At 38.4% G+C, this 15,843-nt stretch overlaps 2 protein-coding genes across 5 annotated transcripts; one reads left to right on the forward strand and one right to left on the reverse strand.

The window, feature by feature from the left end:
• Positions 1-406: 406 nt before the first annotated feature.
• ankdd1b (ankyrin repeat and death domain containing 1B) lies at positions 407-7,828 on the forward strand. 4 transcript variants are annotated; one of them, XM_058374812.1, is made up of 15 exons: positions 407-809; positions 1,287-1,387; positions 2,071-2,169; positions 2,274-2,372; positions 2,489-2,593; positions 3,207-3,311; positions 4,127-4,228; positions 4,380-4,478; positions 4,606-4,704; positions 5,318-5,416; positions 6,133-6,231; positions 6,316-6,411; positions 6,750-6,951; positions 7,409-7,540; positions 7,692-7,828. In XM_058374812.1, exons 1-15 carry the CDS (start codon positions 407-409, stop codon positions 7,745-7,747), a joined length of 1,896 nt encoding a protein of 631 aa, XP_058230795.1. In that variant the 3' UTR covers positions 7,748-7,828. The 4 variants fall into 4 exon arrangements, with proteins under 4 accessions (XP_058230795.1, XP_058230796.1, XP_058230797.1 ...); XM_058374813.1 differs by having other exon boundaries at positions 4,130-4,228; XM_058374814.1 differs by lacking the exon at positions 7,692-7,828 and having other exon boundaries at positions 7,387-7,540.
• A 426-nt stretch (positions 7,829-8,254) lies between these two features.
• Positions 8,255-14,115, reverse strand: poc5 (POC5 centriolar protein homolog (Chlamydomonas)). Its single transcript, XM_058374816.1, has 13 exons — positions 14,011-14,115; positions 13,631-13,715; positions 13,389-13,530; positions 13,161-13,256; positions 12,903-13,069; positions 12,618-12,794; positions 12,340-12,444; positions 11,344-11,523; positions 10,926-11,091; positions 10,022-10,170; positions 9,353-9,466; positions 9,080-9,265; positions 8,255-8,398 (listed from the first exon to the last, which is right to left on the reverse strand). Exons 2-13 carry the CDS (start codon positions 13,712-13,714, stop codon positions 8,255-8,257), a joined length of 1,710 nt encoding a protein of 569 aa, XP_058230799.1. The 5' UTR covers position 13,715; positions 14,011-14,115.
• Positions 14,116-15,843: the final 1,728 nt, after the last annotated feature.

A 15,843-nucleotide genomic window follows, 5' to 3' on the forward strand; every position in this document is an offset into this window, starting at 1 on the left:
GGAAAAACTGATGTGGACAAAATGAAGCTCTATCAAATCTGATTGTGATATATTTTGCACATTTGTCTTGCGTACCTTGCAGTAAGAAGTATTTTATTACGTATTTTGTTACAGTCAAAGCACTTTATTGGACTATATACTGTATGTGGAAACCTAGAAGGACAGTTAAATGGTGTGATTTAGAATTTTTAATGAAAGCAAATCCTGAATGGTTTGAAATTATTGAAAGTACTGGAATTCAGCATATTTAATATTTTATAGATTTATATTTATCGTGTAAAAAAAAAATTAAACTATTCTTCTCCTGATGCCTGTTTGCATCAATACTTTCACAACACAGTTGCACATTTGAAGGGCAAATTCTCACACATATTTTCATGTAGGAAGAAGTTTGTAGAATGTCTATATGATTTATTTAATAATAGAGTTCCCGGTATTCCCTCTCACTACCCTGTTTCACACTTCAGAGCAAAAGTATTTGCTGAGCCTCTCAGTACAATCCCCAATTAATGAACATTACCTGTATGTACTTTGTGTAAGTTTCCTTGGGTGTAGCCTTCCTACAGCAAATAAACCCGGACCGCTTCATAACAGATTCTGTTTAAAAGCAAAGAGCTTCTGCGGTATACAGAGCACCATGGAGGATAGAATTTTGGCTTTGAAAAACAGAATAATGACGAATCCTTTGCTGAAAAAGGAAAACTTGAATCCTAAAACATGGATGAATTCAGATCATGTTAAAGATTTCACGGATTTCGTCCTCCAGAAAGAGCCGGAGGCGGACACAGATTTCGATAATGTGGAGATGTGTAAGTACACTTGCACTGGAATGCACAGTTCGTTGAATTATTTAGAAGCAGCATGAAACAGTTAACTTTTTATAGTTGAATTGATTGTTATTTTGACAGGATGTAGGTTTGGTATATGCCAAAAAGTATATGTTAGCTGTAACATAATTTTTTTACATACATTATGTATTTTTAGTGATTTGATTGGTACTTGCATAATATACCTCAACAATAAAACAATGCTGTGAAGTGGACTTTACCTCATGCTTCATTTGCCTGGAATTTCCAACTCACAGATGACAAATAAAGGAGAATATCTGGCTCTCCAGCTCGCTGTGTGAATCATTAATGGTCACACAAGACTGGCTCCAAGACGTCTACAGAGTAAACGCCCAAAACAAATACTGTTTTTGTGTACTCTTGTCAATATGTATATAGATAGCCCAAACAGCTAAAGTAAATGGCTCAGTTTATTAGTCGTTTGCTTCTTTGCTCTAGTGCTAGAGACCGAAAAAGAATACATCGAAGCAGCAAAAAGGAACGATGTGGAAACCATGAAGCTTTTAGGACGGGCTGTGAATGTTAATGCTAAAAACGTGGTACGTCAATAACATGATTTGTTTGTATTCCATAAAGCTCATGTGAAATATCACCAATCAATACAATTCTGATGCCTTGAAGGCAAAATTGCTGCCATCTGTTATTGTTAGTCAGCTCATATCTGTCTCAGAGGCAAAACTGCTGCCATTTATTGTTGTTAGTTAGCTAGCACCTATCTGCCTTGGAGGCAGCATTTCACTCCACTACTTAATAGCTGACTCACTTGTACCTTCATATTTCCTAACAAACTATCAGCAAGCTAGTTATCCAGATAGTTAATATTAACTGGACAGATGGCTACCTAGCTAACATCCCAAAGGTAAAGATACATTTGTAAGCATTATTTATAAGAAAGGAATGAAAGAAAGAAGCTGATGCTATTTAGAAGTAAATAATGTTATTTGATAGCTGTACACTCTTAAGGTTAAGTCTTCTTTGGTTCATTCATCCGGACGAGCTCATAAAGACTCTCTATAGAAACCTAAAACAAGGTGTTTCCCTAAAAAGGGTGTTCAGAATAGAATTCATTTAGGAAGCAATGACTCGAATAGCCTGTATTTCTGAGTGGATGTTCAGAAGAAGCTTTTAAGGGAAATTCTGCTTGTTGGAAACTTGACATTGGGTATTTACTGTACATTAATGTGAATCTAGAACTTTCTAAACCATACTTGTCGCCCGTTAGCACCATCGGACTGCACTCCACTATGCTGTGGCCTGCAAAAACAAAGAAGCTGTTGATCTACTTCTTAAAAGAAGAGCAAAACTAGACCTGCAGGACAAGGTATGGCATACAGTGTGAGACTGAAATACTCATAGCTATACACTGAGTTTGAGGACATGCTGTACTGCATCCAATGTTATATTATCCTACATCTGCCCACATAGTTTGGAGTCACTGCTATTCACCTCGCTGCATGGTTTGGCAGTTTGGAAATCCTGAAGCTACTTGTGCAGGGTGGTGCTGATCAGAGGGTTGAGAACATGGTAAGGTTGTGATCATCTTACTAAATCCAAATTCACTATCAGTATCATGTTTCTTGTAGAAGAATATTTTTGACATTTTAGCATTCTAGGTTAAAGCATGTCCATTCTGCCCTTAGGAAGGGATGAACATCATGCACTGCGCTGCTGTAAACAATCACACTGACATCGTGGCATACATTGTCGATGATCTTCAAATGAAAGAACTTGACAAAGAAGACCATGTATGACATCATAGTTTACTCTTTTATTCCGATCTGCCAATCAGAAGCAATAATTTCGTATCAAAAAACGACACAAAATAAGAATCAGTGGTTTTCTGGGTTTTGACTACAGTGCCCCATTTCCAATAACTTTTAAGTAAAAAAATCATAATAAAGATTTTTTTAAAGCAAATCTTTTAATTGGCAAAATATTTTAGTGTCTGTTGGTTTTTTTCTTTTAATTGGTTCTGTACTCTCATTTGTAGGAGGATTATGTAAACCCACTTTTTTTCCACCATTTGCATTAACTGCGTGTCTTTTTATGCATTTTTATCCATTTCTCTTTAATTGCATCTCATGTTTATGTTCAACCTTTGCCAGAAACATTGCACATTTAATCGTAAAGCCTTTTCTGATGAACAGCAATTATTACTTAGTTATTAGGAGCATTAAATCCATTTAATTATACCAGTAGTAAGACTTACATTAAAAATATACTAGGCCATTTGCTTTTTTTTCCTTGAAGACAATAAATGTGTCATTACAGAATAAAAAAGTGTAGGGTATTGTATTAACATATCCGAAATCCTGGATGTGGCACAGTTACACAGTAACATTTGTTGATGTGTGTTAGCATGGAAACAGGCCATTCGCTGTAGCAGCAGAGCATGGCTGTGTGCGAATGTTGCAGATGATGATGGAGGAGCCTTACAAAATGGCCACCATGGAGGAAAACCAGGTCTATGTCACATTTCCTATAAAATCTTTGCATTTTTTTTGTTCCTTTAACCAGCTCAGACTTCTGATTACTTGTTAGAAACATCACTCAGAAACATATAAGAGTCTCGTTAGTATCCAAGAGAGTGGGTTCTGCCTTACAGAAAGGCCCTTCATTATAAACAGCTCAGATATATGGTTGATTCTGCCATTGTAGTTTATATCAAATTATTAAATGCATATGGGAATGTTATATAAAAAGGTAATTTGTTATGGAATTTGCTATATGTAATGATTTGTGTAGCAAATCTAATTCATTGATTATCTTTGGTCACGTACACTGTATGGCCAAGTTTCGGGAAACCTGACCATCATCCTCAAATGTCCTTGTTGAACATCCCATTACGGCTATAGTCCCCTTTAATATCCAATCTTCTATGAAGGATTTTTTTCCCACTAGATTTTGGTACATAGATGGGCTTTTGCTCTTTTAAGTACGAGATTATTAGTGAAGTCAGGCTTTAGTGTCGGTCGAGGACGCTAGGGGTGCATTCAGTGTTCATTAAGGGTAAGGTCAGGACTCACTTTGTGCATAGGGCATTGTCATGCTGGAACAGGTTTGCACCTCTTAGTTCCAGTGAAGGGAAATTATAACATTACAAACAACAAGGACATCCTGGACAGTTGTATGCTTACAATTTTGTGACAACAGTGATCAGGAGTCCACATACAGTACTTTTGCCCATATAGTGTAGGTATAAATTTCTAAATTTGTGCATAAAAAGACAAGGCTGTCAATAAAATGACCTCGCAACAATGTTTTTACCCAAATCTCAGCAGAAAGGAAACACACCTTTGCATCTTGCTGCTAAAAATGGACATCTCGGTGCTGTGCAGCTGCTGCTCGATTATTTTGAGGTCCGCAATGAAGTCAATCATGTAAGTAGAGAGAAATCTACAACAATCTTGACTGAACTGTCATTAGTATTGGAATACCTTTGTGTCGTATATAATAAGAAGGCATTGAGATCGATCTCTACAGTATAATACACAGATTGAATGCCTTTTTATATATACCATTTGTTGACAGGCTGGCGAAACACCACTGTATTTAGCTGCTGATGGAGCTTATGAGGAATGTGTTTTGGCTCTGCTAGACGCTGACTGTGATCCAAACATTCCCACTACAGTATGTAAGAAATCCTTCTGAAGCAGTAAAAGCTCAAAGACTTTGTTTTTTCAGTATTTAAATGAGCTGATTCCATAAATGAACCTTTTCACCATAATCATAATTCTTTCTCAATATTTGCTTTCAGAACAGGACATCCCCTCTCCATTGTGTGTGTGAAAAGGGCTACATGCCAGTAGTCAAGCTGCTTCTTGATCATGGCGTTCAGATGAATATTCAAAACCAAGTAAATCACTAAAACAATTTATTCACTACACTCAGTCTCTGATTCTTTAAGACCACTTTTGATAGATACTGACCACTGCAGACCGGGAACACCCGACAAGAGCTGCAGTTTTGGAGATGCTCTAATCCAGTCGTCTAGCCATCACAATTTGGCCCTCAAACTTGCTCAAAAATGTTATGGCGGATCCGTGTATATACACTACTTATCATGGCCAAAAATACTTATATAGTACCTATATGGCCACAAGTATGCGGACAACTAACCATTGTACCCATATGCAGCCATTCCAAAACCAAAGGCATTTACACAGAGTTGGTCCCCCCCTGTTGTAGTTATAATAACCTCCATTCTTCTGAGAAGATTTCCACTAGATTTTTTGGAACATGGTCATGGGGATTTGTGCTCATCCAGCCACAAGAGTATTCGTGAGGTTAGACACTGATGTTGAGTGGCAAGGAGGTGGTGCAAAATCAGCATTCAGCAATTTATCCCAGTGGTGTTCAGTGGGGTTGAGGTCAGGACTCTAACCACTTGTGTGAATTCTGCAAATAGAATAGATGTTCTCATATTATAGATAGAATAGATAGTTCTCATATTTTATAATGTTTTTTAGCATTTACAGACACCATTTCACTTAGCAGTGAAGAACTGTTACACTACAGTGATTGAATCTCTGCTGGAATCTCGCTGTGACCCTGATGTCACAGATCATGTAAGTTACATGTAACTCAAACACCCTCTTAAAGAAAATGCATTCTATTTATCCTTCCACATCCTTTAATCCTTCATTCAATATACTTTCTCCTCTCCCTCACTGTTCTTACTTACTTTCCTAAGATTACTTCCTGCCTAATAACTTTCTCTCTCAATATCTGGATGTTGAGTTAAGAAAACTGGACTTCTTCTAGTTAGATAGAAACGTTTCACTACTTCTCTGAGCAGCTTCTTCAGTCTGAGGGAAGTTTTCCACAAATTTGTATCCTCCCCTAAAGGGTAGCCCTGTTAATGGAACAATTAGAGGTGAGAATGGGAGGAGGTGTTAGGAATAAGGAAGCCATTTAGGATGTAAGGGGAGAATGTATTGAAGTATTAGGGGTAATGATCAGTGAATGTGAGAGTGGACAGGGGAATCCGTAGTTGTGGCTTTCCTGGTGGATGTGTGAAAAGGTCTTGATTTTTCTTTCTCAATATCCTTCCTTTCATTCAAACTTCCTTCAAAACTCCATTTCTTTTAAATGCCCCTCCCTCTTTCCCTTTAAACATACTTACTTTATTCCAAACATTCACTTCCTTTCTAACTTACTATTTCTACTCCATTCATCTGTCCGTCTGTCCATCCATCCATCCATCCATCCATCCATTCATTGTAACTGTAGACATTTGTATTTAGAATGAATTGATGTGACTTTATTCCTTCATCACCTTTAGCTGGGCCAGACAGCACTCCACATAGCAGCAGAACTGGGCAAGGTGGATGTGATTGAGATTATTCTGAAAGCTGGTGTAAATATGGAGATTAAAGACAGGGTAAGTCACACCTGAATCCTTATGAAGACACCAAGCATTTCCAAATGATGGCATTTTAATGAAGCTATTTGTTTTAAACTACAGCAAGGTAAAACAGCCTTGGGAGTGGCGGCTAGAGCTGATGCAGTGATCGTTGTAGACATGATCATCAAAGCTGAAAGATACTTCAGTTGGAAAAAGGTGAGTACTCAAAAAGTCCCGCTGAGACTGAACAGAAGCCTTCCCCGATAATGCCTTTCATAATGTCCTGAAATGACATTTGATATTCAATTTAAATGAGTGATTAATGTAATTTCACACCACATATGATGTCATATCACACTGTCAGTGCATCAGATTTGTCTGGCTTTGGGGCTCCTCAACACAATTTGATAAGCAATTAACTAACCAACATGGACAGTAACAATCAGAGGCTGTCCGGGAATAATATTGAATCATTGGCCTAGCTGTGTTATTTCAGCACCTGTGTTTTTTTTTAAGCGCCTGGCCTTTCTCAGACTCGGACCTTATTGTATTAGTCTAATGCAGAAACAAATGAAGACCTTCATGATGAGTTTTCACTAACATTTAAACCGGACCGCCGCACTGAGACGAAACAGGTGCGCAATACCCTGTGGAATCTGGCCTACAGCCTTCTCAGCAAGAACGAGTGGAAGAAGCTGGCAGAGCATTGGGCTTTTACTGAAGAGCAAATTGCTGCCATTGAGGAGCAGTGGACAGGTGAGGAAACATTATTTAGCAGGAGGAAGTATTTTGCATATTAATTCTAACATTATCTGTAATGCACCTGCTAAATACTTTATCTTTAAATTGTAAAAGTGCAGATATAAATAACTTTCATTAATAAAAGAATCACTAAAATGGTGTGTAACAGTATTGCATTTGTCTTACATCGAGTTTCACCTCCACTAGTCCCGCAAGCCAGATGTCTTTGCTAGACATTCTGTTGTTTTGCAAATAAATGTAGTCGAGAACCACGTGACAAAGCAGACAACCAACTGCCAAATATCTCAGTGCATCACAACAGTGTGTTTTCCTGTACATAAAGTGCAGTGAGAAAATAAGATTATAATCTTCAGGTTCTTGAAGGCTGTGTCCAGAAAAGTGTACAACAGATCAATACTCCAGTAGACTGATTAATTCTTTAACACCCAGAGACCTGGTGATGTGTCTTTAGGTCCTAACAGTTACCAGGAGCATGGAAACCGAATGCTACTCATTTGGCTCCATGGATTGTTAGTTGTTCAGGGAAGCCCAGCCAAGGAACTCTACCAAGGACTAATTGCCATTGGCAATACCAAAATGGCAGGTGGGATTGTTGTTATTTGTATACACTTTGTTCTTTTTAAAATTGAGCCTTTTAATACGTCTCATACGATTTAACATTGTTACATTAAGTATGCTAAATTTGTATATTAAATTAGTTTATTTGATTGATCCTGACCCATCTGTTCCTACAGAAAAACTAAGGATGGAGGGAGAGGACAACAGTAAACGGAAGTGTAAAATTTCATGAACGCAACGTAAAAAATACTTTATTTCCACTCATCAATGTCTTGAGAAGCAACAGAAATTCTCAAGTTTACTTCATGCACCCTGACATTACATTAATAAACATATCTGTTTCTTCAACTGACCATTTACATTCATTGTACCAGCACAGAAATTGTACAGATATGTGGTTAATTTAACTTCCAAGAAATCCTCGCATCACACATCATCGCCCGGGACAAACACAGTCACAAAAAACACCATGAATTAAATAAAAGGCATAAAATAAATTCATTAGTATAAAAATATTTAAACACACAGAATGCTTAATAAACCATTAGAAACATTAAAAATCATAAAAATAAAGCCTGAATGGACAATATAAAACCTTCAAAACAAGAAGCCCTGATTCTCAAATATGAGGTTTTAAAGGACGAACAACTAGATTTGACAATTAACAAATGTAATCCACTCTATGTCAGTCCTGTGTACATGACACTCACATTCCACTTTGTGTGTGTGTGTGTGCGCGTTAGTCCACTACTTTAATGGAGTGGATGTGAAATGCGGAGGACGGCTGTCCCCTGGGCTGGCTGGAGCTTTTAGTACTGGACACAGTGTGACTCTGTAGAGCAGAACGAGGAAATTTGGCCGCTGTTGCCTGACCGAGGGTAACCTGGAACAGAACAGAGTGCAGAAAAAATTAATATGAATGTGCTGAAGTGGCTTTTATTTTTATGGATCTAGATTTCTATAGGAGCTGTAAAAAAAAAAAGAAGAAAAAAAAGAGTGCAGAAACGACCGCTGTATTCGGACATAAAATAATTCACAATTTTATTTTGTTTTTAAATCACGAATTGGTGTTAAATATTTGCTTACTCTCTGTTGTATTCCTATTAATTATTAATTTTATGCCTATTTAACAGTGTAGTCTTTCAGCCAGCAAAGTTTTGTTTAGGTTTTTATAAATACTGTACAGTACAGATGATGCAAGTAAATGACAGGAAACAGCATGATCTCATCAGCAAGACATCATAATATTACTTTTAAGCAATTTATACAATTCTATTCTGGCAAGATCACTTTAAAATTTAGAAAGAAGGAACAAACTAAACCACAAAAAAACTGCTTGGCCAAAAGTTCTTGATTGAATTTCAATGGCTGATTACAGTCCCTCTATTGGCCTTGAATGATCTGTACATGGACTTCATTTCTCTAGGGCAGACTAATAAAGCAAATCCTAAACATGTCCTTATAAATAAGGAGAATTTGTGTACATTTTATTTACCATCATTGACGTCTAAGTACTTTGCTTGATTTTTATATGTTGTTTAATTATAACTAATATATTTGATACCTGATTGACAGGGTGGTGTCTCTCCACTACGATGGAGCTCATGGGTGGAACCACACCCATGACATGCAGGTTGCCAGGGTTACGGACCGCCTTGGCTAGTTCTGAGCGTCCGGTGATACGTGCGGTCACAGTCTTTGAAGCCTTCTGTTGACCAGCTGTTACTGTGCGTACACTCGTCTGTGGGAACTGCCATTACAAAAAAAACAACGATGATTGTTCAACATCTTGACTGATCACATGAAGATATATTCAGTGACGATGATTTGTTTTTACCTGTCGAAGGGAACTTGCTCCAGGTGCTAAAGCGGGGTTCACCACTGCAGTGGAGGGCAGTGCATCTGTCCGGCTGCTTGCTGTACTAAAGCCAGGCTGAGAGCTATGCTGATTCTGCAACAGAAGAAACACAGAAATAAACTTCAGGCTAGTAACCATGTCTATAGCAAGTTGTCATGCTTGTGAGCAACTGAATAGGGTTCCTGCTCATTTTAGAAAATAACATTCCTTAATATACCTCAAAGCTCCCTTTCTTTTAAATGTCCCCCCCTCTTTCCCTTTAAACCTACTTACTTTATTCCAAAACAAGTGCTCATCTGCAGCAACTATTTAATTCAACAACCTTTAATGAGACCACTGCCCAATCTCCAGATTTGAACCCTATTGAAAACCTCTGGAATGTCATCAAGAGGAAGATGGATGGTCACAAACCATCATGTAAAGCTGAGCTGTTTGCTTATTTGCAAAAAGAGTGGTATAAAGTTCCCCAACAGCAATGTGAAAAACTGGTGGAGAGCATGGAGCCAAAATGCATGCAAATCGGGGTTATTCCACCCAATACTGATTTCTTAATATTATTTAGCCAAAGCATTAACACAATTTGGAAAAAAATGGAAAGTAAATAGGGTGACCCATTTATGCTATGCCTTCATAGTGTGCATGTCTTACTGCTTCGGTGTCGTCCGTTTTAGCGTGGGAGTGAACGGGCTGCACCGGAGTCTCCATGCTGATTGGGCTCATGCGTGCAGAAGATGCAGTAAAGAGTGGACGACTGGCCATTGAGCTAGAACTGGGTTCGTCTCCTGAGGGTGGTGCATCTGATGAAAAAATATAGTTTACGGTGTTTACTTTTAGTTATGATTTACAGCCATCTGCAAAAAAAAAATGAAACAAATCCACCCCATATTTACCTTAGAACAGAGAGAATGATATGAAAAATTCCTATAGAAGATCACTTCTGACTGTCACACAATACCCAAATAACAGAGAGTAATTCATCAAAGAGAGTATGTGCCACATGACAACAGAAGACACCCCTTTGCATTAAATCACAGGTATAAATAGCACTAATGCGGTCGAACTAGCAATAGACCACAACACTGCCTGAATTGATTTCACTGAGGAATGATGGCCGATTCTGCAAGCCTATTAGAGACCTGCATAACACTCGGGTCAATAGCATATTTGTTGCTGTACTGCCATTCAACTCTGCCTTATATTTTCTGAGGAATGAAAATTTGATTAAAAACAAACACAAGCCATCAATATTCATTAAAATATAGGATTTTTATATATACTAGCATGAACAGTATTCATCATAATGTATCTCACACAATATGAATTACAAAACAATAAAATAAGCTTAGAAAGTCAACAGTCTGAACCACAAATACACTGAAGCATGTTTTCATTGTTTTTTTTTTGTCCTACATTATAATGTTACTGTCTCTCTTCTCTCCAGAGCTCCCAATATAATTAATTGCAAGGTCTTTGAAGTAGCAAAGCTATAAGTTCAACTTGTATGGCCCAGTGTAACAGGGTGTTTTTTATTTTTAAAAAAAGAAAGGTTTACCTTGCTCCTGTCTGCCTGTATCTGCAGTGTGGAACATGCTGAGAGCCTCAATGTTGAGAGCGCAGACACCACGCATGAATGCCTTCTTCATGGAGTCTTCATAGCGCTCCTTCTCTTTGTGCAGCCTTTGGATCTCAGCTTGGGCTTTCTGAAGGGCCTCTACATGCTGAATATATAGGCACAGACAGGCACACACAGGCAAGACAGGCACACACATAGGCAAGACAGACAAACACACAGGCAGACAGAGACACACAGGCAGACAGACACACACACATAGGCAGACACATCCAGCTGAAGTCAGATATTCAACTTTTTATAATATACTTTGGAGCTTTCATTAAACTACCAACAGTATAAATACCAACCAAGCTAACTGTCAATATTTATCTGTAAGGATGGGTAAATGGTCTTTTACCTCCCCCAGTTTAGCCTCATAGTCAGCAGAGAGCTGCAGACAGACCTCTTCAGCACGAGCACGGCATGCCCGCTCTGCCCTCTCCCTCCAGCCTCTTTGGATAAGCGATTGCCAGGCAGCCCACGCCTTCTTCTTCAACTGCAGCTGGTAGTGCTGCTCTGCCAGTCTGCTCGCCTGAGCCTGGTGCACACCAAGGAAAGCAAATATACACACAGGATAATGAAAATTACAGGCAAGTTTATCATTCCATATTTCACTTATGAGCACAAATCTAGTTTTGGATCTGGTTCTCATCGTTTCTTCCTTGTATTGTCTCAGGGAGTTTTCCCTTCCTGCCATTGCCTGGCTATCTGGTGTTATATAAATAAAATTTCACCCAGTTTCTAAGGAATGACATTGATGACTATCATCTAGTAGCAGTACACAAACATGACTGGAGTTGAGGTTTCATGCTTAAGATATTTGCCAATCATGTGTGTGGTATCATAGTTCCTATTGAATAAAGAAGAGCTTAGTTCTTTAAAAATGGAAAGAATTGCTTTGCATTACAATGTCATATGCTTCCATTGTTTTTTAATGTCATTTGACAACTGCTCTGAGATTTACAATCTGACTTTGGAGTAAATAGCTTTTTGTTTTTTCTCTCAATACATGGAAGTGTTGCTGTTGCGCGCACACACACTTTAGATGCAGTGTGTTAAAATTACATTGGAAAAAAAATGATCCTCTTATACCATTTCTTCTTTTTTTTTTGGTCAATGGATTTCATAAGAGTTTCACCATTAGAATAAGCCCACATTTAATACATTTTCCCACATTTAGCTCAGAAACACAAATCAGAGGTCAAAAAGTAAGCAATCATTCAAAGATTTAAAAAAAAAGCCCAAACTTGTCAAAACCATGCAGGAATAGCTATTTAAAGCTGAATGAATTATGGGTTGTGGAGAAAGGTGCTGGCCTTTAGTCACCATGCTACTGGGCTGTCACTCAGCTCACCTCCTCTTTGGCAGCACAGTGCTGGAGTCTCCACTGGGTGAAGCTCCTCATCAGCTCCAGCCGCTCCCGCTGCCTGTCAACCGCTCGTGTCAAATTCACGATCACCTACAGGGCAAGGGGAGGGCGTCACCGAGTCATTCTGAATCTGTATACGTTTCTTTAGACATACTATTGATATCAATATACTATAAGCACTAAAACATGAATTTTGACAGTGCTTAATACCATCATAGTGGTCATTAATTAAATTCTACTACTAACTGGAAAGTATTACATGCCTCATCTTTCCGCTGATTGGAGATTTGGTAGGTATTGAGCAGGTCTTTGAGGCCGTCCATCTCTGCATTAATGCCTGCTACGTGAGCAGCATGTTTTTCCCTCTCCTTCATCATCTCCAGTCTGTACTGCTCCATGAAGGCTATTTTCCATTTCCGTAGCTCTGTCATCACATTGCTCTACACAAAGATGGATATACAGGAGCCTTCACCGCTATGCGCCATATTTATAGTGTTAAATGCATGTGGTAGGAGTTACTGAAATTGCATTTCCGAAAGAACACAAACCTTCAGGTTATTGCTCCATGTGTCCAAAATGTCCTCCATCTTGTTCAGGTTCTCTTCTGACACAAACATTTCTGTCATTACGTTGATCACGTGACCTGGACTGCTCTTCCCAGATTTGTCAGAGTCAGTATGTGTGCCTTCATCAGAACTGGACTCCACTTCCTCACCTGAAAACCATAAGATAGTTACTTCCAATGACAGCAAACCCACTTAACTCCTTTGTCCTGATGTCACATCAATATACAGGATTAGGTTTACCTTCAGAAATACGACTCTGTGGTCGTGATCCATCTAACTGTGAAGTACAGGTGGCTGAAATCACCTCACATACGGGTGATGATCGTCTCCCATTTTCTAAGAGAGACACGTTAGATACTCAGGTATATTACAAACGTCTTGTGCGCTACTTCCAAGTGATTCTATACTCATTTTAAAATATCATTAGTATCCTAGAAATGGTATAGAGGTGTAATTTGAACCCCTCACCCGCCTCGAGTCTTGCAGGATCCATTGCGCTGGAATTCTGGGCAGCTTTTATAGAAAACGAGCTGCTCATCAGACGTGACGGGTTACTTGGATCATACTTTGGAGTGACTACAGCAAAGCGAAGCAGTTCTTCATACTCCTCCTAATGCATTAAAAGATGGATTAAAAACAATTACAGGCTCATCATAGACATCAGGATAGAAAATTGGTTTTGACCTCCCCCTTTTTTAAGGTCAACTCACCTGAAGTTCAGAAGACACTGAGCTGCCCCGATCTGAATCCTTAGGTAGGTGTGGACTGGCCAGCTCACCATCATCTGAGGACATCTAAATACAATATGAGCAGTTTTAAAACTTGTCCAAAGCTCATTCAAGTCTGCTAGTAAGAAATCATCGTTGCTTGCTAGTTTTCACTGTTTGTTTTTTATATAAAACAATAGCAAATAGTCTGTACGGTTTCTAATAGCCACCAAAGCAAAACTCGTGGATCTGCAAGCAACATATAGCTAGCAATCTTAGCTACCTAGCTAGCTACCAACTCGTTAACTTTAACGTCCTTGCTAACCACGTGGGAAATACGAAGTTACGACTTATTCAACAACACGTGATGATTGTTATTACCTTTTTTTTATCCGCGTGATTTAAGTTTATTCGTTTTTGTTTGTGCGCCAGCGTTAGCAAACACAAGCACAAGTTCAAACTGTTGAAAAGTCCAACATAACGTGCTGTGATAGGTTCAGGTTTTCGCCTACCGTTCATAGGCTGTTGCGATTGGACATTGCGTTGCGTTGGCAACAAGGACGCGGAAGCCGCCGTTAGAAAGCGAGCTGCTCGTTCAAAACAGCGTTAAAGACTAAACGCCATAAGACTCTATGAGGAGACTGAAGATGTCTACAAAAACATAATTATTAAAGGACATTAATTATCTTTTTTTCCCCCGCCATAGTAACACTGTCAACTTCTATATTTTAATGGCTTAAAGTTCTACATTCATAAGCGTCAATTTTCTAAATTCAATTCAGTTCATTTGTATGGGGCCCTTTTACAATAGACATTGTGTCAAAGCAGCTTCACAGAAGTAGAGAAACAGAGAAAGGAGGAAAAAAATATTATTATATGAAATTATTTTATCCCTAATGAGAAAGCCTGCGACGACGGTGACAAGGAAAAACTCCGTGTGATGATATGATACCTTAAGAGGTACCAGGGAACCTCAGAAGGGAACCTCATCCTCATTTTGGGTGACACTGGACAGTAAAAAATGTAAATTTTCTAAATCACGTCCTAAAATATCACCTTTCCTCTGTGAAGTACAAAACCTTTTGAACTCTTTAGATCTAATAGAAAACCACAAATCTTCTCGTCTCGACATTCTGATTTAATCAATGGATCACTGTGACCCCCCCTGCTTTTTCCATTTTTTCCTTCATTTTAGTTATTTATTTACATTTACATTTACATTTCTGGCATTTGGCAGGCGCTCTTATCCAGAGCGATGTACAAAAGTGCTTTAAAGTCTCTATCAATGAATATATTAACACTGGGTCAATAGGTCGCAGACTTAGGATAACATTAGCCTAAAACTGAGTTGGTGGTTTTTTTGTTTGTTTGTTTTTAAATATGCATATACAACATATAACAATACATAAAAAGAGCTAGATTAATTGCATTAGGAATTGGTAGGTCTTCAGTCATCGTTTGAAGATGGTCAGTGACTCTGCTGGACAGACATCTAGGGGAAGTTCGTTCCACCACCTCGGTGCCAGAACAGAGAAGAGTCTAGATGTATACCTACCTTGTACCCTGAGAGATGGTGGGACCAGTCGGGCAGTGTGAGGAGTAATAAGATCTTTGAGGTAAGAGGGTGCTGGTCCATTCTTGGCTTTTTAGGCAAGCATCATTGTTTTGAATCTGATTCGTGAATCTGATTTATTTGTCTGTTAACTTGTTGGTTTATTCTATTGTTACTATCTATTTACATATTTTTACATACATTTTTACATACATCTTCTATATAACTGCAAATAGTTAATTGGATAATTACATTTTTTACACCTGAATCTTGTACTTTTATTCTTTCTTAGTGGCACTACTGTAAGTTTTTGGTTATACGTATTTTATGCACTTTTTGTAGCTAGGTCAACCTTTCTCTTCCTAGCTCTGTGTTGTTGTTTCTGTTTTGTAGTTAAATCATTTCACCTTCATTTTACTATGTACTGCATCAGCTATATGTGGTTGAAATGACAATAAAACTTCTTGACTTGAAGTCTTGACTTGCACTCAAGAATTTCACTCACTTCTACACGTGTGGTGATGTGACAATAGGTGATGGGAGTTTTTCCTTGCCACAGTCACCTCAGGCTTGTTTATTAGGGATTAGGGATTCATACAAATACATTTAAATATAAGTCTAATATTAATCTTGAACTTTTTGTCTATCATCAATCTTGTCTAAC

This window comes from Hemibagrus wyckioides, linkage group LG22 (genome assembly GCF_019097595.1).
Source record: "Hemibagrus wyckioides isolate EC202008001 linkage group LG22, SWU_Hwy_1.0, whole genome shotgun sequence".
NCBI lineage: Eukaryota > Metazoa > Chordata > Actinopteri > Siluriformes > Bagridae > Hemibagrus > Hemibagrus wyckioides.

Excerpts from the sequence above, each read along its gene's own strand:
- ankdd1b (XM_058374812.1), top strand. The coding sequence starts at position 407 with ATGATTTATTTAATAATAGAGTTCCCGGTATTCCCTCTCACTACCCTG. Across the intron at positions 6,232-6,315 it reads ATATGGAGATTAAAGACAGG|CAAGGTAAAACAGCCTTGGG; the intron begins GTAAGTCACACC and ends TTTAAACTACAG. Across the intron at positions 7,541-7,691 it reads TGGCAATACCAAAATGGCAG|AAAAACTAAGGATGGAGGGA; the intron begins GTGGGATTGTTG and ends CTGTTCCTACAG.
- poc5 (XM_058374816.1), bottom strand. The coding sequence starts at position 13,714 with ATGTCCTCAGATGATGGTGAGCTGGCCAGTCCACACCTACCTAAGGAT. Across the intron at positions 13,531-13,630 it reads CAGTGTCTTCTGAACTTCAG|GAGGAGTATGAAGAACTGCT; the intron begins GTGAGTTGACCT and ends TTAATGCATTAG. Across the intron at positions 10,171-10,925 it reads TACAGGCAGACAGGAGCAAG|ATGCACCACCCTCAGGAGAC; the intron begins GTAAACCTTTCT and ends TTTTTTCATCAG.